The 22,952-nt window shown below is 36.7% G+C and overlaps 4 protein-coding genes and 1 long non-coding RNA gene across 9 annotated transcripts; 2 read left to right on the forward strand and 3 right to left on the reverse strand.

Moving 5' to 3' along the window:
- Nucleotides 1-1,621: 1,621 nt before the first annotated feature.
- On the reverse strand, nucleotides 1,622-2,579 carry LOC133840197 (serine protease 1-like). The gene is made up of 2 exons (XM_062271897.1): nucleotides 2,338-2,579; nucleotides 1,622-2,279 (listed from the first exon to the last, which is right to left on the reverse strand). Exons 1-2 carry the CDS (start codon nucleotides 2,562-2,564, stop codon nucleotides 1,730-1,732), a joined length of 777 nt encoding a protein of 258 aa, XP_062127881.1. The 5' UTR covers nucleotides 2,565-2,579; the 3' UTR covers nucleotides 1,622-1,729.
- Nucleotides 2,580-3,067: 488 nt separating this feature from the next.
- Nucleotides 3,068-11,259, reverse strand: LOC133840194 (uncharacterized). Of its 3 annotated transcripts, none has more exons than XM_062271892.1 (8): nucleotides 10,701-11,259; nucleotides 8,826-9,561; nucleotides 6,983-7,670; nucleotides 5,793-5,907; nucleotides 4,957-5,182; nucleotides 4,189-4,366; nucleotides 3,991-4,127; nucleotides 3,068-3,923 (listed from the first exon to the last, which is right to left on the reverse strand). In XM_062271892.1, the coding sequence occupies exons 2-8, from the start codon at nucleotides 9,385-9,387 to the stop codon at nucleotides 3,799-3,801; spliced, it is 2,031 nt and encodes a 676-aa protein (XP_062127876.1). In that variant the 5' UTR covers nucleotides 9,388-9,561; nucleotides 10,701-11,259; the 3' UTR covers nucleotides 3,068-3,798. The 3 variants fall into 3 exon arrangements, with proteins under 3 accessions (XP_062127876.1, XP_062127875.1, XP_062127874.1); XM_062271891.1 differs by having other exon boundaries at nucleotides 8,826-9,639; XM_062271890.1 differs by having other exon boundaries at nucleotides 8,826-9,760.
- A 642-nt stretch (nucleotides 11,260-11,901) lies between these two features.
- Nucleotides 11,902-14,784, reverse strand: LOC133840199 (uncharacterized). Its single transcript, XR_009894170.1, has 3 exons — nucleotides 14,659-14,784; nucleotides 12,655-13,265; nucleotides 11,902-12,030 (listed from the first exon to the last, which is right to left on the reverse strand). It is a non-coding gene; the product is annotated as an uncharacterized LOC133840199 (long non-coding RNA).
- A 66-nt stretch (nucleotides 14,785-14,850) lies between these two features.
- LOC133840193 (histone-lysine N-methyltransferase Suv4-20) lies at nucleotides 14,851-20,578 on the forward strand. 3 transcript variants are annotated; one of them, XM_062271887.1, is made up of 5 exons: nucleotides 14,851-15,346; nucleotides 16,164-16,353; nucleotides 16,543-17,241; nucleotides 18,439-18,642; nucleotides 18,751-20,578. In XM_062271887.1, the coding sequence occupies exons 1-5, from the start codon at nucleotides 14,851-14,853 to the stop codon at nucleotides 19,412-19,414; spliced, it is 2,253 nt and encodes a 750-aa protein (XP_062127871.1). In that variant the 3' UTR covers nucleotides 19,415-20,578. The 3 variants fall into 3 exon arrangements, with proteins under 3 accessions (XP_062127871.1, XP_062127872.1, XP_062127873.1); XM_062271888.1 differs by having other exon boundaries at nucleotides 16,852-17,241; XM_062271889.1 differs by lacking the exon at nucleotides 16,543-17,241.
- A 567-nt stretch (nucleotides 20,579-21,145) lies between these two features.
- LOC133840198 (MICOS complex subunit MIC13 homolog QIL1) lies at nucleotides 21,146-22,001 on the forward strand. The gene is made up of 2 exons (XM_062271898.1): nucleotides 21,146-21,307; nucleotides 21,375-22,001. Exons 1-2 carry the CDS (start codon nucleotides 21,297-21,299, stop codon nucleotides 21,739-21,741), a joined length of 378 nt encoding a protein of 125 aa, XP_062127882.1. The 5' UTR covers nucleotides 21,146-21,296; the 3' UTR covers nucleotides 21,742-22,001.
- Nucleotides 22,002-22,952: the final 951 nt, after the last annotated feature.

Below are 22,952 nucleotides of genomic sequence, written 5' to 3' on the forward strand. Positions count from 1 at the left end.
CAATAAGATTTTAGTTAAAAATGATTAGCGTTTGATATGATCAAAGCGTTAATTACAGCGTACATCAATAGTCTATGTCATAATTTTATAAATTCGTTCTAAAATTAGTTTTTAATTCTATTATGTAGTAGCTTTGGGAATGTTTCCATGGCTTAAAGAACAAAGCAAAATATTAAAAGTATATCTATATATTAACAATTAATTATATATTAACATTAATATATGTACATAAATCAAAATGTAATGCGGGCAACCTGGCTAGCTTGAATAATAAATGTATGCGGGTTCGTTTCGCAAATTTTGAAATTAATCTGAGTTCTTTATTTCGTTTGGCAATTACAGTTGTGTTATGCTAGTGTTCTATGAATTCACATAAAACAAGTCAAGTGTGCTCGACTGTGAGAAACCCGCTACCAATTTTGAATAAAAGCAAAATATTGTGGTATTTTTCTTAAAATATACCAAATTACAACAGATACTGAAAATATCGATATAGTACCATATTGAAAATATACCATAAACTGCAAAATATACCAGATTGTCAGCCAAAGCAACAACGACGCCTAGTAGATATGCGTTTTATTTACTTTATTTATTTCTTTAATAACTTCCACAATTTGTATCTGATTATTTTATCTGATTAGGAATCACAATTACTATAGTTGCTATTATATGAACCAAAATTCAAAAATTTTAAACAAACATGATCTGCGTGCAAACATAACAAATTATAGCTCTAATATAGTAGTTTCTGAGATCCAGTTTCATACGGACGGACGGACAGAGAGATAGACTGACAGACGGACATGGCTAGATCGTTTCGGCTGTTGACGCTGATCAATAATATATATACTTAATAGGGTCGGAGACGCCTCGTTCTACCTGTTACATACATTTCCTGCCGGCACAAAGTTATAATACCCTATGGATACCTTATGGGTAGCGGGTATAAAAACGCCCAAATGAACAATAATGCATCTCACGTTATTATTATCGGATATTGAATTTTCTGGCAGTTGAATAGTAGTAATATGATTATTAACGGATTTAATGGGATTTACATATTACAACTTGTTTTGGATGAACAATATTTTTATTCAACCTTTATTTTTTTAAATCATTGGTTATCATTGTCTTTTTTAATTGAACATACGAAAACTCTCAAAATGTGTATGTTCATGGTATTATCCTTCACGAGTTTGTTTTATCGGGTTACCCAGTGATTATCCATAGGGTAGAAGGGTATTATAACTTTGTCTCTGCAAAAACAGGCAGAAGGACCCCATAAAGTATATAAATTCTTGACCGTCTCCCAATAATAACAACATATAGTCTTTAAGATTTCTGAATATTTAATTGTGAAGTTCTTTAAGAAATACTTTTGTCCTACAATTGAGTCTTTGTTTGGCTGACAATCTGATATATTTTATACTTTGTGGTATATTTAAAATGTAGTACTAACATACATTCGGTATATTTTATTATTTGTGGTATAATTTTAGAATGTGGATTTATCTCACAGTCGAGCAGAATCGGCTGCAGCTTACTTAGCAACCAATACTTCTGTAAAGCCTCAATTGGTCATCAATTTTAGTTAATTTAGTCACCATATTTTCTTTTCTTACATCACTTTTATTTTATATTTGCGAATTTTACAATGTTTATGGTTTTAGTAATAAACAATAAAAGAGTTATAAGGAAAGGTTCGATCACAGTCACACCGACTGTATTACAAAGGAAGACCGGTATGTTCCTTGATCCAGCCGAGGTAACTAGTTACTCGGGTGAAGCCAGCAATACCTTGCTTTTTTATTAAAAAGGACGTAATACCAATCTGACTGAAGCCTGGCAACTCCACCAATGGGCCACCACCGTCACCGCCCCACGGCAATGCACCAGAGGCGGCCGAAGCACAGATTTGCTCAAAGCCAATGATGTTGTGATGTTTAGCCCTGCATTCTACGATCTTCATGACTTTTACTTTAGCGTACCGAAGTATCTCGGGTTCAGTGGTGGAAGTATTCGTGGTAGGTCCCCACCCTGTAAAGATAGCCTCAGAACCAGCGTAGGTTCGATAGTGTGATTGGATCTTCGGTAGCTTAACGGGATGAAGGTTTTTGTTGTATTTAACATATGGAATACGGACAAGTGCGATGTCGTTGTGCATGAACATACGATGAAAATGTGGATGGCTGATTATATCTTTCTCAGACGCAAAGCGGGTTACTAGAGGCGCGGATCGCCGAATGCTACCCAAGTGAACAGTAAAATTCTTGGCACTATAGAAAAAGGACACAGTTAGTAATAAACATTTCCTGAAAAAACTCATTAACTTACAACTTTGCACAGGAGGCGACAGTCAGCACCCATTCGTGACCAATCAACGAGCCACCACACGAGACTCCGAAGTTATTAATCAGTTGAACTTGATAGGGGAACTGACCAGCCGAAGCGTTATGTCCGTTGATAATGCCAAAATTCTCGGCTTGACCCCGAAGAACCAAAGCCGTTGAAACCAGCGAGACGATGACCAGGGTCAAAGCAAATACTAGGAGCACCTTCATGTTGAAATGTTCTGAAGACTATGAGCATACATAACTTCATGAACGCCTTTTATAGTATACCAGGTGCGGGTTTTTATCGCTCACATTAAAATTAATCGTATTTCGGTATTTGGTTACAGAAATTTTGCTGGCCGTGTCCCACATGGCCACATACAAAATGTAAGGGCAAATTTTAAAAATAAAAAATTAATCAATTTAATAAACATAAACATAACATGTGTCGAAGACTAATTCACTTTTTAGTGTATTTATAGTTAATACTGAAAAATAAATATATATATTTTGAAACATTGAGTTGAATAACAGCATGATATTTTACTTTTGAAGTCTATTCTCTTGGATCCCAAAAAGAAACAATGCAAAATTGAATTCTAGATGAGCTAATAGGGTTGCCGAATATAAATTGTTTCTCATTCGAATATCATGGCACTATTTTGAACAACCTCTTAAGCCAAATAAGAGATTGGAAAAATATTTACACCGCTGATAATAAAATGCTATACTTCATCATTGTGTAGTTTTATTTATTAATCATATCTTGGCTTACGTTCTAGATATTGTAAGCATTAAATTACACAAGTTTACGCTGCTTCAAATAGTTCTGCGACTTTGACTCTGTGTTTCAGTGTGTGTGTAGTTGTGTTTGTGTGTGTGGGTGTGTATCCTGTGGCTTACAATATGTATTTTACGTTAGTTTATGTATTTATAAAAGCCATCCCACAGCAGTTTCATATGTTATCTTACATTCCTGTATTTATTTATTTAATTCTCCTTTTTTTTATTCTCATATGCGTGTCCATTGTTTATTTGTTAATCGTTTTTCTCATTAATTTGATTATAATTACGTTTAGTTCAAAATTGTTCTATGGAAATTCGTTGGCATCTTTTGCATATTTCGACTTACAACTATTATTAACTTTATGTGTGCTTTTACATGTACAAATTGATGCTAACGAATATCAAACGAGAGTGTTTCATTCATCTTATCTATAGGCATTTTACTTAGACTAGTTGCTTATGGATAACAATTCAGTTTGAACTTATTTCGTTTAGTTTTTAGTTATTTCTAATAACTCACCGCCACCAAAAAATCTTTACAATTAATTAACAAAAATGTACATAAGGAGCCTAATTATTCAGTATCTTTTTTTTTGTTTCTTTTTAATTTTATTATTAATTATATCTGTGTGTAACTTAGATAAAGTTAGGCGTCTTGTGCTCATTGTGTTAAACTTTACCTACTGCTGCAGCGAAGCCAACGCAGCAGCAATAGAGAAACGTACAATCCGATTATATATTGCCACGTTGCACGTGCCCCAACTCCGGCAGCGCCATGATGTAGCTCCGCAAAACTCTCCCCTGCAACGGGAAAACCATAAAGTTAATCGTAAAGTGAAGTACCAAAAAGTGGATCCATCGAACTTACCATTCAGTATGTGCACCACAATGGTAAAGTTCTGGAACTCGCTAATGGAACAGGTGTAATTGCCGGAATCAGCCTTGTGAATTTTCGCAATGAACAATGTCGAATTGGCGCCATCTTCCATCAGTTCGGTCTTGACACTAAAGTTAGATATGTGCTGAGTTAAGATATAATCTCTTTAGAGTATAGAGCTTAGTCTACCTAACTCCACCGCGTGTCACATCGTAGTTGAGCACATTCTCGCTGTGCTTCCAAAATACCACCGAGCTGGTCATGGCCACATTGCGTACCACACACGACAATTGCAGCGTGGAGTCAATCTCATAGTACTTCTCCTGCAACGGATCCCCATACTCATCCACAATCATCACTTTGGGAGCTAGAAAGGTATAGGGAGGAAATAAGAGAAAAATATCAAATAATTTAATAATATTTCAAACAGCATTTCTGGCATTATATTTAATATTTCAAAAATTAATTCAATTGTTAATATGGTACATTAAAATCAATTAAAATTTAAGAAATATAAATTCAGTTGTTCATATAGTATGTTAAAATTTAACAATACATATTAATATACATTTTCTACAATTTTGCTTTAGAATATTTAATATACTATTCTAAAAATTGCAATCATTTTTAGTGTATATTCAATTTATGACATATTCGCTAGACTCATGAAAATATCGAATATAAGAAACAATAATAAATTTAACATATATTATATTACCAATTGCATTGTTTGTTTTTATATTTAATGTAATATATGACATATTCAAAACAATATTATAATTACAATTTAAGAAATAATATTATATTTAATATACAAATTATTAATCCAACTGTTTCGTGAATAGTAGTTGAATTTAATATACTATATTAACAATTGCCTTAAAATTGTGGAATATTAATATACCAATATACCATAAAACACATGAAAGTACTAAATATTATACTTCTTTCGCTTACCATTTACATGCAGATTTATTTGTATGACGCGGGGCGGATGCGTTGAGATTTGGCATTCGTATGTCGCCTCGTCATCCTTTTTAACATTTATAATTTTCAGCCGCCAATTGTTGGGATACTGAAACTCCATCTTATAGCGCTTATCGCCCGTATAAGCATGCAGACCCACTGTCAGCAGATCCAATCCATTTTCCTCGTTCTGCGCACTACGTCGCACCCAAGAGACCTGCCGCAAATATTTATAACGTTATGCTTAAATTGTGGACATTGCTTTAAAGACTTTTTCCGACCTAGTGCTGGCTTTTTAAGTGTATAACAAGTTTATTTCAGTTTCAAGACATTTAAGTGTCTCTAGTGAATTTTAATTTAAATAACAAGTAAATTTGTTACTTTGTCATATTATTTGTAGTATTTTCATATTTGGCACATAAACATAAATATAAATATCTTAAAAAAGCTTCTTTCTATTCGGCATATTTTAAAATTGTAAAATTTCAAACAAATCCTTAACTACAGTAAATATTTGTAGAAACATTTATGTTATTTATCTCCCATTTATCATAAAGGCTTTTTTACTATTTCTTACTCTTTCTAATAATAATTGTGAAGTTTTCTCTTTCTTAACATTCACAAACAAATTTAAAAGTTCTCAAATATATTTCCTTATTCATCTGATGTAGTTTTAAGTTCTCAAAAACATGGTATTTCTTTTAAGTAATAAATAGTTAATTCTGCATTTCATTGCAAGCAGCGTGTTTTAATGCCTGTTTGTAATATCTACTTAACTGGGCACAAACAGGTGAGTAAATGTAATATTTAAGTATGTATATGCTTACAGTCTTATCTTGCAGCAATGAAATTCTGCAATTTAAATGAATGCTGCTCCCCGCCTGAACAGTCATATTTGTTGGTTGTCCAACGCGTTGCACGTCCTCAAAGTGCGGCCCATACCTGTAAGGGAAAAGCCAAAAGAAAATGAAAAACGAATAAGCGAAACGCACACACACAGATACACACAGATAATGGATACTTGTGGATGGTATGCAGTTTTATTGGTCAGCAGGTGTACTTAATGTGTGTGAGGAGGGTGTGAGCCTAGACAGTAGTCCGATATTGTTTCCCTTTATGCCTTATGTTTATTGCTCGACGAAAGTCTTAAAAAACTAAAGTTGCAAGTGAGTAAGTATATAACATACTCTCAAGGACTCTGAGGAAGACCAGTTATTATTGCCACAAGTTGAGGCAAGCCGCAATTGAAGTGGGAGTTACTCGAATGAAATATAAATATCTTTTTACAGTTGAATAGTTGAGGAAATTAAGTGAACCTAGGATAATTGCAGTCTATCCGCAAAGTAAAGTTAAATAATGAGTATATTTACTACTATGATGTGACTGTAATTAGACAAAACAACTGATATTATATACCAATTAGGAGGTTGATAAGTGAATATCCTCACATTTATTATCCAGCATATTTAATGCTGTACAGGTAAAGTGGTGATTAGGCTGATAAAAGGTTTAATCCTTTGTATTTATATTTAATAAACATGTGCATTTTTTAAGTGGAATGTTGAATAGCATAAGAAATTTCTTTAAAAGTCTTCTTAGAACTGTAAACTGCACGTTTTATTTTTAAATTATTATTTATTTATATTAACCAAAACATTTTATTATTCAGAAAGAGAGATATTAATTTTAATAATTCTTTAGATATACGTCTAATTTATAAAATAGAATTAACTATAACAATGGTTATGAAATTATAGCAAATATTATCCAATAAAGGGATTCGTCATCAGGTATGAAGATATGTACAGATGTAATAGAAATTAATTTCTCTTAAAATAAGAATACAAAGTTAAATTGTTAATAACAAAATAGAAAAATTATGGATATGAATTTGAATAAATTGTTTTATTGTTTATAAGTTCGCATAATATTTTTTTTTATGTCTTCTTGCGTGGCATGAATTTGTCCCTGAAGCATATTTGCACTAATCTTTAAGGATTCTTGAATTTAAGCTTACCTTTGATCGTGATGATGATGCTTGTTGGCCGACGAGAACGTGTCGAAGATATAGTTGAGCATGGGAGCATCGGTTTTCTGCTGCTTGGGCAAAATGAATTTGCTATCCACCTTCTTGGCCGACGTTCGGACATTGGAGGTGGATGTGGATAAGGTGGGCGCTATTGAGCTACCATTGACTGCAACCTGTTGGCCATTGGAGCTAACATTGTGAGCTGGTGACGCAGCAGCAGCTGTAGGCGAAACGTTGCCATTGACTCGTTGTGAGCCAATTTGCTGGAAGTTGCCGCCAGATGAGGCGCCACCGCTACTGCTGCTGAGGGAGTTTTTCAGACTTGATGCGTTCTTCTCGTGTGGCGCAGTTGATGTTTGATGTGAACTCAGCTGCGATAAGGATAATAAATCTTGTGTTTTTGCATTCATTAGGTGCTTTCCATTCGCTGCTGCTTCTGCTGGTATTGTTGTTACTGTTGCTGTTGTTGTCGATGTTGTTGCCGTTGCTCTGTCATTTTTCTCTTTCGTTGTGTTCTGGCCATGTCCCAACGCAATGACGTAATCATCGGCGACTGTTTCAACGTCATCAGCATCTGAATCGGCATCAGCATCAGCATCAGAGTCGACATCATCTGCTTCAGCCGCAGCTGCTTCCGCGGCAGCAATGGCATAGGAATTATCGATTTCATTGGAATCTGTGTCGCAATAATGAAAGACAACAGTAAATTGAGTTTGAGGACATTGGCGTGCTACTCGCAGTACATGGTATAAAATATGTCAGTCCACTTGCGCTCTTATACCCTAGCTAATAGCACATTGTGTAGCACAGTTTCTGGGGCAGCGAAGTGAATTCAATTTTCAGATGCGCGCAAAAGTATGCTACAAAAATATATGAGAAGTGATGTGGCGACTGTGTCTCTGTAGGATATGTTTATTGCATTTGATATTGGAAATTAAATGGGGAATACTTTATATAAATTGATTATGCGGGCATGTGATTTGCCACAGACTACGAGTATATTGACAAATAACAGAGATTGCTTTTTCTTCCATTTTTGCATGCCCTCTTTAGGGTATTTATGGCACGACTTTTGCTGTCTTCTTTGGCTAACAGCTTTGTGATTAATATGTTCTAATAAAGTAACAACATTGACGGGAACGCTTTTCGTTTTTTCTTTCATTCTTTTTGGGGGTCAACTGTGTTCGTGTTAGGTTAAAGCTGTCTCGATTTTTGCAGCAAAGCAGAAAAAAAAGTAAATATATACTTATATATATCACAAGCTTTACGAAAAAAGAAATGACTTGAGATTAATGAGTCTATAAATAACATGGCACACATCAATGATCTCATTTTTTGTATTTATTACTTGTGTTTAACACATGATGCTTTCTTTAATTTCCCACAACAGTCGAAACGGAACGCAGCGGAACGAAACGTAACGGAGCTTCTTTATAAACTACAGAAAAGTGTAATGTGTGTGTGTGTGTGTGTGGCGAATGACAAAAGGATTCCTTATAAATTCCGTCTTGTGTTAAGAGTTTTCTATCTCTCTTGCTGTGTCGGCGGTAAGGACAAAGTTACGCGCTCGCGACTGGGTTAAAAGGAAGCTGACAAAATTTAATTTTAAAGGAATTCTGTGTGAGGTTTAAGTTCGACGCAGCAGCAGCATTCTTCCAATTGGCAAGTGCTCCGACTTGTGTGACTTATTGGAAAGTTAGTTCAAGGGCGCACGTACAATGGGGCTATGTGGTGGCTATGGGCGTGGTTAGGGTGTGGCATGTTGCCCAATTACATTTCACATTCTTCTATCAGTCAGATAACCGCACAATTGAGGTACGCTGGCACTTACCGTAACTAACACGTAACGTTGTTGCCGCCTGTATGTGTGTGTGACCGTGTGAATGTTGATGTTGATGTTGATGCTGATGTGTGTGCGAGTGCGTGTGTGTGTGTGAGTGTGTTTGTGTGTGACTGGCAGCAGCAGTTGAAAATTGAAAGGGTGCTGCTGTTGTGGCCAACTCTGGCGGCGGTGGCAGCAGATCATCAAATTGCTGTTGCTGACCACTAAACGCATCCATGTTGCTGCTCCCTTCTCCTCCTGCGGCTGCCGATGTCTGCGTCTGTGTCTGGAACTGAGCCTCGACCCGCAGCAATCCACTGCCAATGGCATTAGCCATACACATTATACTTGTTGTTAGTATAAATAATTGTATTAAATTGCATAAAAAAGATTCAATATTGCACTTGTCGCGGCTTTTTATTGTTGCTGTTGTTGTTTTTGTTCTCGTTGACGTTGACGTTGATCGCGTTGTGGAAGCTTGAAGCGTCTGTTTTGTTTTTGCTTTTGGTTTTGTTGTTGTTGTTGATTTGCGTGTTGTTGTTGCTGCTGTTGTTGTGGCATTTAAACGCATTTTGCAATTGTGAATTCCGGCGTGGAATTTGCTTTAACTAAAACACATTTCACTAACTGCATCGAGCTTGTTTATCTAGCTCTCTCTCTCTGCAACCACGCTTTTCACTCGTTGTTTTCCAATTTTTTTTTTCGTTTTTATTGCTTTTTTGCTTAGATTTCGTTTCGATTATGGCTGCATTGATAATTGCTTATTACTTGTAAATTGCATTTGTTTGGTTTTCCATTACAATTTCATTTGCGCCCACTGTTACTAAATTAATTAGGCATATTTTGCATTTACATTTTTAGTTGAACTATGTGTTTTTATTGTTTTTCGTTTTTATCGTTTTTTTCACTCTTGTTTTTTAGTTTAATTAATTCTTTTTTGTGGCCTAAATGCAAGTAATAATTATTTTAGTTTACTAGGCTGAAATAAATCCGATTTAATGAGCCACCCCTAAAAATGCGTGCAGCGATAATTAGCGAGGATAATAAATCCATTTACAGGTCTCACCCTAAAAGTAGGCAATGCATTTGCACAGCCTCGTTTACTGATTTCAGCCTAAAAGTGGGCAATGCTTTTTCACTGCACTCCTCCCAAAAATAGGCAATGTATTTTTACTGCAATTCGCAATTATTGTTAACAAATCTATGGCTTGTTTAAAGCACACTTAAAGCCTTTGCTTTCGCTACTTTATTCCTTTTGGATTTTTATAACCCCGTGCTAGCTATAATAATTTCGTCACGCATTGCAAGAAACATTTACGAGGCCATAAACCCATATTTCAAGCTGACTACAGTTTCTCCCGTTAGAGAGTCACTACTACTATTGCTATTACTACTCAACTACTACTATATTATGACAGAGTATTAAATCTTCGACAAGACAAATAAAGCAGCGCTTACATGCCCCAAATAACTGTATAGTAGGTGCAACAGACAGACATGTGTTCGACTCAATATGACAGCTAAACCTCTTTGCATAAACTACTTTTTTGGCAGCTTTTTTTTTTTGTTACTTTTGCCTGTGCTTGTGTACGCCATTACTGGGGCAACAAACAAACAAACTCTATAAGAGAGCATGACGCTGTTGTTATTTTGTTGCATTCATAATGAAGCGCCTGCTTCTGTATGCGAATGCGACTATTCAGATTTGTTGGATTATAAAAGTCAACATACATCAAGCAGCTGTCCATTCAATCAGAAACACAAATCGCATGTGTTCTATACTATACAGAAATAAAAATGTAAATTAACGCCATAAAAGGGATGAAACAACAGAGCGGAGAAAAGTCACTTTGTTCAATTTGGTATTTGTATCTAGTTACATACGCGCTTAAGTATCCCAAAGATACAATTTCACTAACACCACACAATTTCTTCGTTTCGCTTTTTACTTTTTTATTTATATTTTTTTATTTTTTGTATGTCAGGCATTAAAACCACAAGAGTAGCTACGCCCTGTTTCTCGAACTCGAGGACTTCTCGACGTTCTGGGCGTTTGCTTAAAGCGCTTTAAATTTCAGCGTTACGATTTCGAACTTGGTAACAGCCAAAAAGTTTTGCACTCGACAAATAGAATATGTTGAACATTTTTCTTTTTTTTTTGTTGGATCTCTTCCGTTTATGGCCAAAAAATTAGCATTTCGTTTCACAGCAAAAACGAAAGTTTTGCATCGTTTTTTATTTACACGAAACTAGAAGCGGACAAAACGGTATTGAAATAGTTGAGATTACACGCAAGTTTTTCGATTTGTGCGATTCAAATATACTGTGTGTTAGCATAGAGTCGTTGGATGGTTAGATGGTTCTTTTTGGTCTTTGATTTAGTTCGTTCTACCGGTGCGCATTTGAGAAACGTCAACACGCCGTTACACTTCGTTTATGACTGTCCTTCTGAAGGCATCCAAATCAGTATATTGTTGAATTTGAATTGTTGTTGACTCTTGCCGAAGCTGTCAAAACAGCGAAATCTCTGCGTCGTCTAGATGCTCGGCTTTTGCCAGGGGAAATGTCAAACGAACGAAGCTTTCCACGTTGAGTTTGTTGAGTTACGGCACTCCGAATTTGTGAGGGGTGCGTTTAGGTCGAAATGTTGGCAAAGCAGTGCACTCAAAAGGGGAGGAAAGTGGTGAGTTTTCATTCGAGAAATTTGAAGATTTATTCTTACTCATTTTATAAATTTAATATTTAAAAATACATTATATTTTCACTTCAATTTATTTATGACAAACTTCATTAAATCAAACATATAAAAGTTGTTTTTTTTAATTATCTATCTAATATAAGACAATTCTGCTAAGTTTCAGTTAGAAGAGTGCGTATGTCAGTTTTCTTAGCATAAGTATAAGCACTCTTCTACGTATAAGACTTGCATGGCGTGTAGCTGTTAAACACTCATAGATGGCGCCACCTGCACGTCGCATTCCCCAGAGCATTGAGAATTCACAAGGCGCCTGGCTGTTCTCGCTCTCTCTTGCCATCTGCAAGTGTTGTGACTGGTGTCCTTATCAGAAACGCTTGGATGCTGGTCGGGTGCAGACGTCCTTCGTCCTTGTTGCTTGTGAACTGTTGACACACATACACTCACAACAACACACACACACATACACAGACGCGCAAACAGTGTGTTACACATAATTTTGTTGTATCAAGTTGAGTGCTGCTGAAAATAGTTTAAAGTGCGAAAACGTCTCGGCTGAATGAAAATTTGAAGTTTTCTGTTGTGCATTTATACGCTGGCTCCTTCAATACACACACACACATACAACAACAGATAGGAAAAGAAACGTGAAAAGCATAAAGCAATCAGGATGATGTGCTCCGCTTTTTGTTATAATAAAGACAATGCCTTAACGCAGGCTAGCGACGGAAAGGACAACTGCTGAGGCTTGCTAATGAATACCTAAGTACACACACATACACACAAACATACACGTACGCACACACACACACACACACACACACGCGTCGCTGTATATGTATGTCGTGAAGGAAAAGTTGTTTTAGGTCAAACAAAAGCCAAGCTAAAATCAAAAGAAAAAGCAACTCGAATACAAAAAAAAAGGAAAAAATAATAAAAGCTGCACTCAAAATGAAATTCAATTAAAGCGCAGCCTCCTCGCGGACGACAACAACAACAACAGCACATTAAGGATCAATTAAAGCTGAGACGCGTAAGTAATTAATTATGCAAATTGTGTGAGTATCTATCTAAGAGTGCGAGTCTTTAGTTACATAAATAATATATGTACTAGACAACGAGCTGTTGTTGTGTTTGCCTTACCTTGCTTCCCCCTTGCTTCCCCTTCTCTCTGCGCACACCTGTTTCTGTATCGCTTGAAAAATGTCACAACCACAGCTTGTTATCAGATCCTTCAGCTGTCACCCGCTTACAATCCCTTTCCCTATGCTAGTGTTGGCTTTTCTTGCTAATTGTGCGGATGCGTTGTCTTCTGTGGTTCCTTACAAGTGCCAGCAGCTGAGCGCTATTCTGCTGCTATTCTTGTCTCGTCTTGCCACTGACATTGTTGTTGTTGGTGTTGTTGTTTTTGTGCGAACAATTAGTTCAACAACAACAATCACAACAACATTTTGAACTGGGCTCTGTCTAAATAGGCCTCAGGCCAGACGATGCATAGAATGACCTTAGAACCCTACAATACGCAAAACAACAACAGGTGGAAAGTTGGATGGATGGATGGATGGCCACCTAGCATAGTATGTTACATTTTTTGTCCTCGTTTTCGTACTCTTCGTATTGGCACAGACAGCGAGTCCTTAACTATTGTTGCACACTCACAACACCATCATCTCGTCATCGCCATTGCAGCCTTTTGTTTAAGGAGGCACATTTCTTCGGGGGATTCCACGGCAAAATGTTCATTAGCCAAAAAGCTAAAATTAGAATTTGTCATTTATCAATGCGAAAAAAGTTATCTAGTTTGGAGCATAGAAATGCAATAATAAAAATAAATAAGCAAGAATAATTTGAGTCTACCTCAAAGAAAAATGAATATTCAGAATGAATTGGTATAAACAGTATAAATAATATTCTATAACATTATGCAAATAATTAATGAATTACTTGATTAAATAGAAAATCTAGGCTATATTTTTATACCCGCTACCCATAGGGTAGAAGGGTATTATAACTTTGTGCCGGCAGGAAATGTATGTAACAGGTAGAGGGAGGCATCTCCGACCCTATAAAGTATATATATTCTTGATCAGCGTCAACAGCCGAGACGATCTAGCTATGCCCGTCTGTCCGTCTGTGTGTCTGTCCGTCTGTGTGTCTGTCCGTCTGTCCGTATGAAACACTGGATCTCAGAGACTATAAGAGATAGAGCTATAATTTTTTTTTTCGACAGCATTTGTTATGTTTGCACGCAGATCAAGTTTGTTTCAAATTTTTGCCACGCCCACTTCCGCCCCCGAAAATAAAAAAAATCGAATCACAAACGTAATTTTAGAGCTAAAGTTGCGAATTTTGATATATACAATATTTACTATAGTAGTTATGATTCCTGAAAATTTGGTTGGATCATGTAAAATTTGTTATTAAAGAAATACTTTTGTATGGGCAAAAAACGCCTACTTACTAGGGGTCTTAGTTGCTTTGGTTGGGAATCTGGTATATTGTGCCGTCTATGGTATATTTTGAATGCGGTACTATATCGATATACCAAATATACCAGTTGGTACATTTTTAACATTTTTGCAGTATATTCGGTATATTTTGAGAAAAATACCGCGAAATATATTTCTTTTATTAAAAATGGGTAGCGGGTATCTCACAGTCGAGTACACTCGACTGTAGCTTTCTTACTTGTTTTTTTTTTTTTTGAATTTTAAATAGAATAAACAAACTTCTCAATATCATTTAAATTAGTTCTATAATATCGGTGTAATTTGCGATAAGTAGACCAGACGAATAAATTAACATTGGATTCCGATGAAATAAATTACAATATTAAATTAAGAAGAATAATGTAATCAATGCTTAAAAAAGGTTAAGTTGAAGAAACAAGAAATAAATATTAAAAAAATATATTTTTATGAATGAATTATGAATATTTTCTAATTACAGCAAAGCTAATTTATAGAATCATGAATATGAATATGAATTATGAAGTATGAATATATTGTCGCGCATTATGAAAGGTTTATTTTACTGATAGACCTTGATTTAGCTTTCCTTGTTATGAACATTTAAATTTTGTCATCTGCGCTTAAGAAAATTTCTTTAGATATAAAAAGAATCTTCATCAGATGAAGAACAACTTACAGCATAATTGTAATCCTTTCTTTTCGAGTATGATTATCCCCATTCATCATAAGTTTCTGCACTCACTAATGATCCGCTTTTGTTGTTGTTTCATCCACAGCACACTTGATGGTCGGTGAATGAGCCGCTGTTGGGCTCCAAGGACTGCGCACTGCAACTGCTGAGGAAGAGGCAACTGTCGATGTGGTTGTGATGCCGTCACGTCGCAGCGGTGGTGTGGGCACCACACGACGCAAGCACTCATTGGGTAACCTGAGGCGAGCGCATCCCGCCTCGGGTGCCACATGGAATGTGCAGGTGGTGCGTGGCAAGATGTCCTCCAAGTGCCTGTGGCATGCTTGCCGCGCACTCATCCTGGGCCTCACGCTGATGCTGGTGGGTGCCGGGATGGCCACGCTCGGCTACTATGCGGATCATCTGTCGATGGGCTCCGAGTTGCGGGGCAATGTCACGGTGCGGGTAAAGAACGATCTGAAGGGCTTCCATTTGAACAACTTCTCGTATGTGGGACCCATTGTGATGGGATTCGGTGGCTTCATTGTCGTCGCCAGCTGTGTGATGACCTTCGAGGCACGCGACTCTGCAGCCAAAGTGGTGCCAGCTCGTCTACGCGCAGGCGGTGGCAGTTGCAACAAGTCCACGGCGCGGAGCAATCAAGGCAGCTCGGCGTCGCAGAGAAGGGGCATGGGTGAGAAGAATATTAATTTTAAATTTTTTATATTTATCAAATATGTTGTAATGCTAAATTTAAAATACATTTAAGTCAACGATTTATTTGTATGTTTCAAATGTATTTGCATTTTTATTTTGAGTTATCAGTTATCAATTAATTTCGGTTCATAAAGTCTTAAACTTCATTTTAAATTCTATTCGGAATTTAACAATTAATATAAGTTTTTAATTATGATGTATATGTATGATGTAGATGTATTCAACACTTCCAAGAATTATTATCATACTATCAATAAATATTCGTTTTATTTTCAATATTTAGACTTAAATAGAAAATTTGTCTTCGAATTACAAATAATTTTTTAGAAACACTTCTGGATCAGTATTCTTTAGTTTTGTTTTTAAATTAAAACTGATTCTCTTCTCGATCAATATGATATTTAGTTAATGAAATGTAGGTATGAATTTGTGTTTTTTTGTATCATTACATAAACCAATTGGAATAATAATAATAATAATAATAACAGTAAAAGAATATTACTTGTAAAAAATTATTCTTATAGTCCAACCAATTATATTAAACGGAAGACCTTGTTTACTTTACCCTAAGTTGTAAACCGATATTTAACATTTAACTTCATAAACTAAATAAAAAGGAATATATGTTATTTAGTTTTTAAATCGTAAAAATATATATATATAGTAAGTTAAAACTTGTAATTTTTTTTTTTTAATAATCGCTTTATTTTTATTTTACTCTATAACCTATTATAAGATAAATTGTAAATAAATAAATAGATAATAATTGTATTCTCTACATGTTCCTTTCATAGGCGCTCAGTATCAATCAACCCGTTGGGATCAGCACTTTGGCGTCTTTCGGTCCTCGCCCGGCGATGCACACCAACAGCTGCAGGCATCAGGCGCTGCTGGAGATCAGTTGCAACCACATCAACAGCAGCAGCAACCATTTGATCGTGAGGCGCTCACCGCGGAGTTGATCAAGTTCTCGAAGTCGCTCAGGTAACTTGCCAGTAGCTTTATCATTTTCCCCGCATTTAGTCCCCACATCGCAAACGCATCAGTGTAAATTGTAAATTTGTAAATCGTAAAGGAAAAATTGGCTGCAACTTTCATTATGACTCTCTCTGTCTCTGTCTTGTGTAAAATACGCTTTCTCGCTCATGCTTTTGCATCAACAACCACCATTAGCGCATCCACACGCTTCTCGCCACAGCTGAGACGCCTCACATTCACCGGTTCCGTGCCCAATCTGTCCACCATCCACCACCATGCCAATGCTCATCCATCCAACGCTTGCATCGACACTAATCCATCTGTCAATCTGTTCTCACCGCACTACCACCACAAAACACCGCTGGAACAACTCCAACTACAACTGCAACTCCAACTGCAACAACAACAACTACAAATGTGCTGCAAACGACATCATCATCATCATCGCCATCATCAACATCAACATCAACACAAACAACGCAAACAACAACAACACTCGAGCAGCAGCGTTCGTCGAGTGCGCACCACACGCTCGGCGGGTGGCGGTGGAGGCGGTGGTGGTTGCGGTGGTGCTGCTGGTGGTGCCGTTGGCTCCAGTTCACGCATCATCAGCAACTCCTCCAGCCTCATTCAGCGCAACACTCGCGAATATGCCACCTGCACTCTGCTGCAACCGCCGGCTGCGAGTCGCGTCTATTGGCAGGCTTCGTCTTTTGATGCCGGCATGGGCGGCGTTGTGGGCGTGGCTCACAGCTCTGCTGGCAGCGAGAAACGCGCCGAGCGCAACAAACGTTCCGACACGGCCAAGCGACATGTTCTGTCACGTCAGCGACCCATCGAGCACGAGGAGGCAGCCAGGGAGCGGGAACGTTGCAGTCCGCTGGGCCACAGGCGGTAAGTAGCCGGGAGAGATACTCTGTTTATGACACCAGCTTAATGTCTGACATACGCTCGTTTTACAACACTGCATGCTTAACATGTTTGCAGCACTAAAACACACAAAGCACATTAAAGCTTGTACAGCGATTGAATTTTTAAAAGCTTAATAGGAAATGTTACTAAAATTCACCTGATAAAAAATATTGAAAATCTTTGCACATTAAAGCTTTTACCGCGATTAAGCTGTTAAAGACTCGATTAGCCGTATGAAGACATAGATTATAAATTACGCTTCACTTACAACAATGTCCTAACGTGGTTTTCAAAATTTTTTTAAGCTTTGACAACGATTAAAATTTTTAAAAGTTGGATAGGAAATTTGACTTAAATTCGTGTGAATAAAAAAATATTCGAAATTTTGAAATATCGGTTTTAAGCCCTATATTAAGCACTATATATACATTGCTTATGAATTACTTTTCATGTCCAACAATATTGGAACTTGGATTTTAAAGCTCATTAAAGCTTTGCCAACAATTAAAAGCTTGATATAAAATGTGACTAAAATAAACTAAAAATTGTTTCCCATAAACGACAAATTAAATCATTAATTAGCTTTTTAAAGCACATTAAAGCTTTTATATGAAATTATTATACAAAAATAGGTTCAAAGCTTGGCAAAAACTTAGATTTTCAATTAAAAAAGAATAGAATGTGTCTTCCTTAAACGATTTCATACTTCAACTCCACTCTGGAAACTCTTTTTTTTTAAATCTTGACATTAATCATGATAGTCAGGAATGAAGATAAAGTCAGTTAAGAACAATTATCATTACGTTATACGACCATTTCTTTTATCATATCAATTTTCATGGTGTATTATCGTTTTTACATTGAGGATTCAAAGACTACTTAACAATATTGAAAGCAATTTTATCGATGTAATAGTTCAACTTGCTTCACCAACTTTATTTAAAGTGTTCATGGATTTATAGATAAGGCCACTAAATAACATTATTAATCTCTGTTTTATAAGTTCAATCCATATATTTTCTAATATTGAAAAGCATATACATATAAGCATTAGCTAGTCTGAAAGCTTGACAAATGGATTTCCATTTGCTAAATTTGTACTAAATTCAAATGCATATGCAATATGCAGTTATTTCATCGTTACGAAATCTGGCTAATGCATTTTGTGGCACTTTGCAGCAACTCAACCATGTCGGACTCATCGTATAGCGGCCGCTGGACGGCGCGTTGTGCCTCGGTGGCGAGTCGCACCTCGAGCATTGATTCGCGGCAAGTGCGGGTGGATCTGCACAGTCCGGAAGTGATGCCCAAGTCGATACTGCGCTCACCCAAACGCTACAGTTGCGGCCCCTCGGCCACGCCATCCGTTGAGAAGGACTTCCGGTGAGTTCCGCTGCACATTCTATTATTATCATAGAAATTGCAAACAATTCCCATACCACCTCAACTAACTGACTAACTGACTATCAACCATTCATTGTCCTTGAGCAGCAGCCAACTGTCCGTATGCTCTGAGCCGCCACCCCCAGTGCGTCAATTGTCCGGACAGTCGAGCATGGAGCCCGCCGTGCCGGAGGAGAGCGTCGAGCTAATCGATGAGCGTCACAGCCATGACAATGACGAGTGCCACGTGTCCTCCTACAGTGAGATAACGGAATTGGCGCATCACAGCAGCAGCCTGCCCCCCAAGAAGCAACGCCCGGATTTCTTGCCTCTGGGCAGCAGTGCAGATCATCAGCAACAACAGCAACAGCAGCAGCAACAGTCGTCAGATACACAAAAGGTTAATCCTGCCACGCTGTACAGAAGCAACAGTTCCAGGCAGTTCTATCGACCCAAGCCGGGCATAGCCAACGAGCGGGATGATTCAGTGTTCTACATACGCTCGCTGGAGCGACATGCCAGCTCCACCAGCGGTGATGATCACATGTACGACTCGCTGAGAGTCATCAACGAGCGTCGCTCCACGTTGCTCAAGGCGGATTCGCAGAGTTCTTTGGGTTCCGCTGAGCGTAAGTTGAGCAGCTTCTCGCTTAAAATGCCCGACATAACGGAGCGAGAGAACTCTATAGACATTGAGGATCCTCCCAAAACGGAGGCTGAAACACTACCGAAAGCGACAACCGACGAAGAGAAACCCCAAGAGGAAACCTAATAAACCCCGTAGATAAGATGAATGGAATATTTAGTAACCGGATAGCCAAACGACAGTTACTTTAACACAGATAGAACTATTATTATCTTGCAGAATTGGTACACCGAATTTGAATTTAGGTTTATAAAGTATATAGAATATATATATATATATATATATATTATATAGAGTAATCTATCGATCTCAAAGCTCTATTTGCTTCTTTCTGAATCGTTATCTGTGTTGCCCTAGGCATTAATCGATGTATTGATAAAAGCAAAAACAACTATTTTATATATATTTATGTGTTTAACCATGTAGTCTTCCTATCGTTGAACTGTTTAATTGTTGATCAAACTACAGCTAACTCAAAGAATCAAATGTTACCATTTTTTTCTAAAAAAAAAATACACTATATATAAAGCGAGCTTTTAACAATTAAGCGCTCTCTGATCCTAATTCCAAACTTTAGATTTGTTCCCCCAGCAAAAACTGTTTCAAAAATTGTATATAATAGCACTAATAATACAATCAGCTTACAAGCGAAGACTGATGTTCGTAATATGATGATGATAACTAATTAATGATGACGATGATGATGTTCTACATTTGATGAATTCTGTGCGCTATAAAACGAGTTCTAATACAAAATATATTATATGTCAATTTTGTTCAAATACAATGAAAAGCAATACGAAACGGAAGAAGGGAAGAGGAGTGCACTGAGTGCAGCAATTAATATTATGTTCACACTTTAAACTTAACTAAAATTGGTTTTCTGAAAACACACATAACATAATATAAATAATAAGTTCGCAGAAGGTAAATATTGATAATCATATACCAGTAAATATGTATTTTATATCTGAGTGTTAATTTGTAAAATCGAGAGAAATGTTTCTTAATTCATGTTTCTTATAAATGTGTTGAACAAACGAAACCTACATTTAACGTAAAAATATAATATAAAACGAAACCTTTTAGGGCGATCTGGCATTGTCCACTAAAAAGAGCAATTTGTACTTATGATATATAAATCAGACAAACCCAACAAAAAAAATGTTATATGTACTCATTATTGATGTGCAAAGAGTTTTATATTACTGTTTATTGCATGTGACATCCATATCCATTAGCAATGCAAACAATATTTATATTAATAAATGAAATTATATGTGTGTTAAACGTTGCAACTGGTTTTTATGGCCCAGCAGTTAAAATTAAAATTTAATATAAAATTTTTAAATTTTTAATATTAACGTATTTAAAGTATTGAATATTCATTATGCTTAATAAGCACTGCTTACAGTATCAGCAAATCAAATTTTGAAAGTTCGCGCACTGCTTCTTTTTTCGGCATGTTGCGTGTGGAGCAGTTTCGTTAGGTGTATAACAGTTCTGTTAGTTAACAGCGCTCTGCAATACAACACACCTTTTGGACCAAAAGTTTTGGTATAAAAATACTTAATTTAAGAGCAGACGCAGATTGAGCATGAAGGGTGAAAAATATACTTTTTGGTATTAAAATACTGAAATGAGATGTAAATAGGTATATTTGGTATTGAGTTTTGGTATTAACTACAATATTTTTTAAGAACAATTTCTGAATTCTTCCAAAAATATAATTTATTTTATAATATATATATTTTTAATCATTATTAATACATTAATTTATTATTATTTTATTGTACAAAACATCGATATTTACTAAAAATAATCGATATATGGTAAATCGATAGTTACATCGATGTTTTGTCACCACTAATAAACACTCTTTTTGCGGATTTCTAGTATTAACTTTAAGCCAACTATCGACCGATCCACGACCAGACTTGCCCAAGTTTGGATTACGTCTACCGAAAAATCGTCCCCTCTTCCGTAGCAACTAAACAAACGAATCAACATGGTATTTGGGTGAGTTGCAGCAAAGTTGCCAGTCCAAAATTACGTAACCCCAAACGCTAATCATCTGATGCGATAGATTATTGGTACGCGGCGGTCTGGTCGCTGGAACTGTGTACTACACCCGCAAAGCTGGCGTCTGGGGCAACGCCGAGGAGACGGACAAGCTGTTGAATGACGTGAAGGGTCAGCTCTGTCCCTATGTGCAGAAGGCGAAGAAGCAGCTGCCCTTCGAGGTGCCCAAGCTACCACAAGCGGGCGAAGTGCGCTTCCTGGTCAAACACTATTACAATGAGGGCGTGAAGAGCTCATTCCGCTTCATCCACATGCTGCCCTGCTATGCGGGCCGTGGTCTGAAGAAGGTGAAAGACACATTCGAGGACTTTGCCAAGTCGCCAGCCATCACGGGAGGCAACGAGAAGGCGGCAGCGGCAGCGACGAAATAGTGAAATATGGATATTCAATGAATATAAATGCTTATTCAATGGAAGGCTGTTTTCATGTTAGTTCATAGTTAGTCTATTGAATACTATGTTTATGTACCTCCCCCCACAACTTAACAAATTCTGAACTATCTCGAGCAGTAGATGCTTAAAAATACTTATTGATGTGAAGATTGGAGATTTAAGCGTATTGTGTTCGACCTTTAATGCTAGCAATAAACTAAATTTATGTCTTAAGCGTGAAAGCCGCCTTGCAAAACTTATTCAGCATCATTTAATTCTAAAATTAAACTACTCAAGGTAATACGGTTTCCGAAGATTGTAAATCACTATGAAGTTTTCGCTGTGTACTTAACATGTATTACTTAAACAGATCAGTTCTCATCATCTAGCCAAACAACAGACAAAACATGTCACAACAATTTATTTATAGCACAGACAAAGTAAATTTGGCTTAAATCGTATATTTGGCGAAGAAGTGGAGACAAAACGCTAGCTGGCATGACGATGTTAAATAGAGAAATGGGTGCACTTGGCCCACTTGGAATACATTGACTCAACTAGTAAATAGATTGTTCATACGGCAAATATATGATTACTACCGTAATAGAAGTCGAATCGCAGCAATTCCAAGAAAAATATAAGATTTTAAATTGAAAATCATGTTGTTATGGCAAAAAGTTTGAGTCTGATTGAAATTCCGAAGAACTTTTTATTTCCTGCGTTTTTTTTTTATATATTTATGTAACATCCGTCATCTAACACAATAAATAAGATTATTACATTGTAATGATTTCGAAGTAAAGTTGAATTCAATTGAAAAATATAGAATGAAATGCTAGACCACATTGCATTTAAATGTGTTCTTGTGACTCTTTAGATACTCTACGCAACGTTGCCAATCTTCATGTTTATTTATGAAGTGCGGCAACACAGGAAGTGCGAGCATCTGCGACCGATAGCATGAACTTGTTGTTATTATTCTTGTTAGCAAACTCTTTGCTAGTTGTCAATCACTATAAAATGGTAAATTGTTGTTAAGCAAACTAAGAGAGAGAATCAAGTCTCTTGTCTCTCTGATAAAAATGAAAATTTTGCGGCAGGTTGCATGAAACGTCACTCATCTCACAGTTCGCATCTCTCAGCTCGAATCGTCATCAACTGAGTCACTGATTGAGCTGTAAAGCTAGCGCTGAAAGTGGGCTGAGATTTGA

This window comes from Drosophila sulfurigaster, chromosome 3 (assembly GCF_023558435.1).
Source record: "Drosophila sulfurigaster albostrigata strain 15112-1811.04 chromosome 3, ASM2355843v2, whole genome shotgun sequence".
Classification (NCBI taxonomy): domain Eukaryota; kingdom Metazoa; phylum Arthropoda; class Insecta; order Diptera; family Drosophilidae; genus Drosophila; species Drosophila sulfurigaster.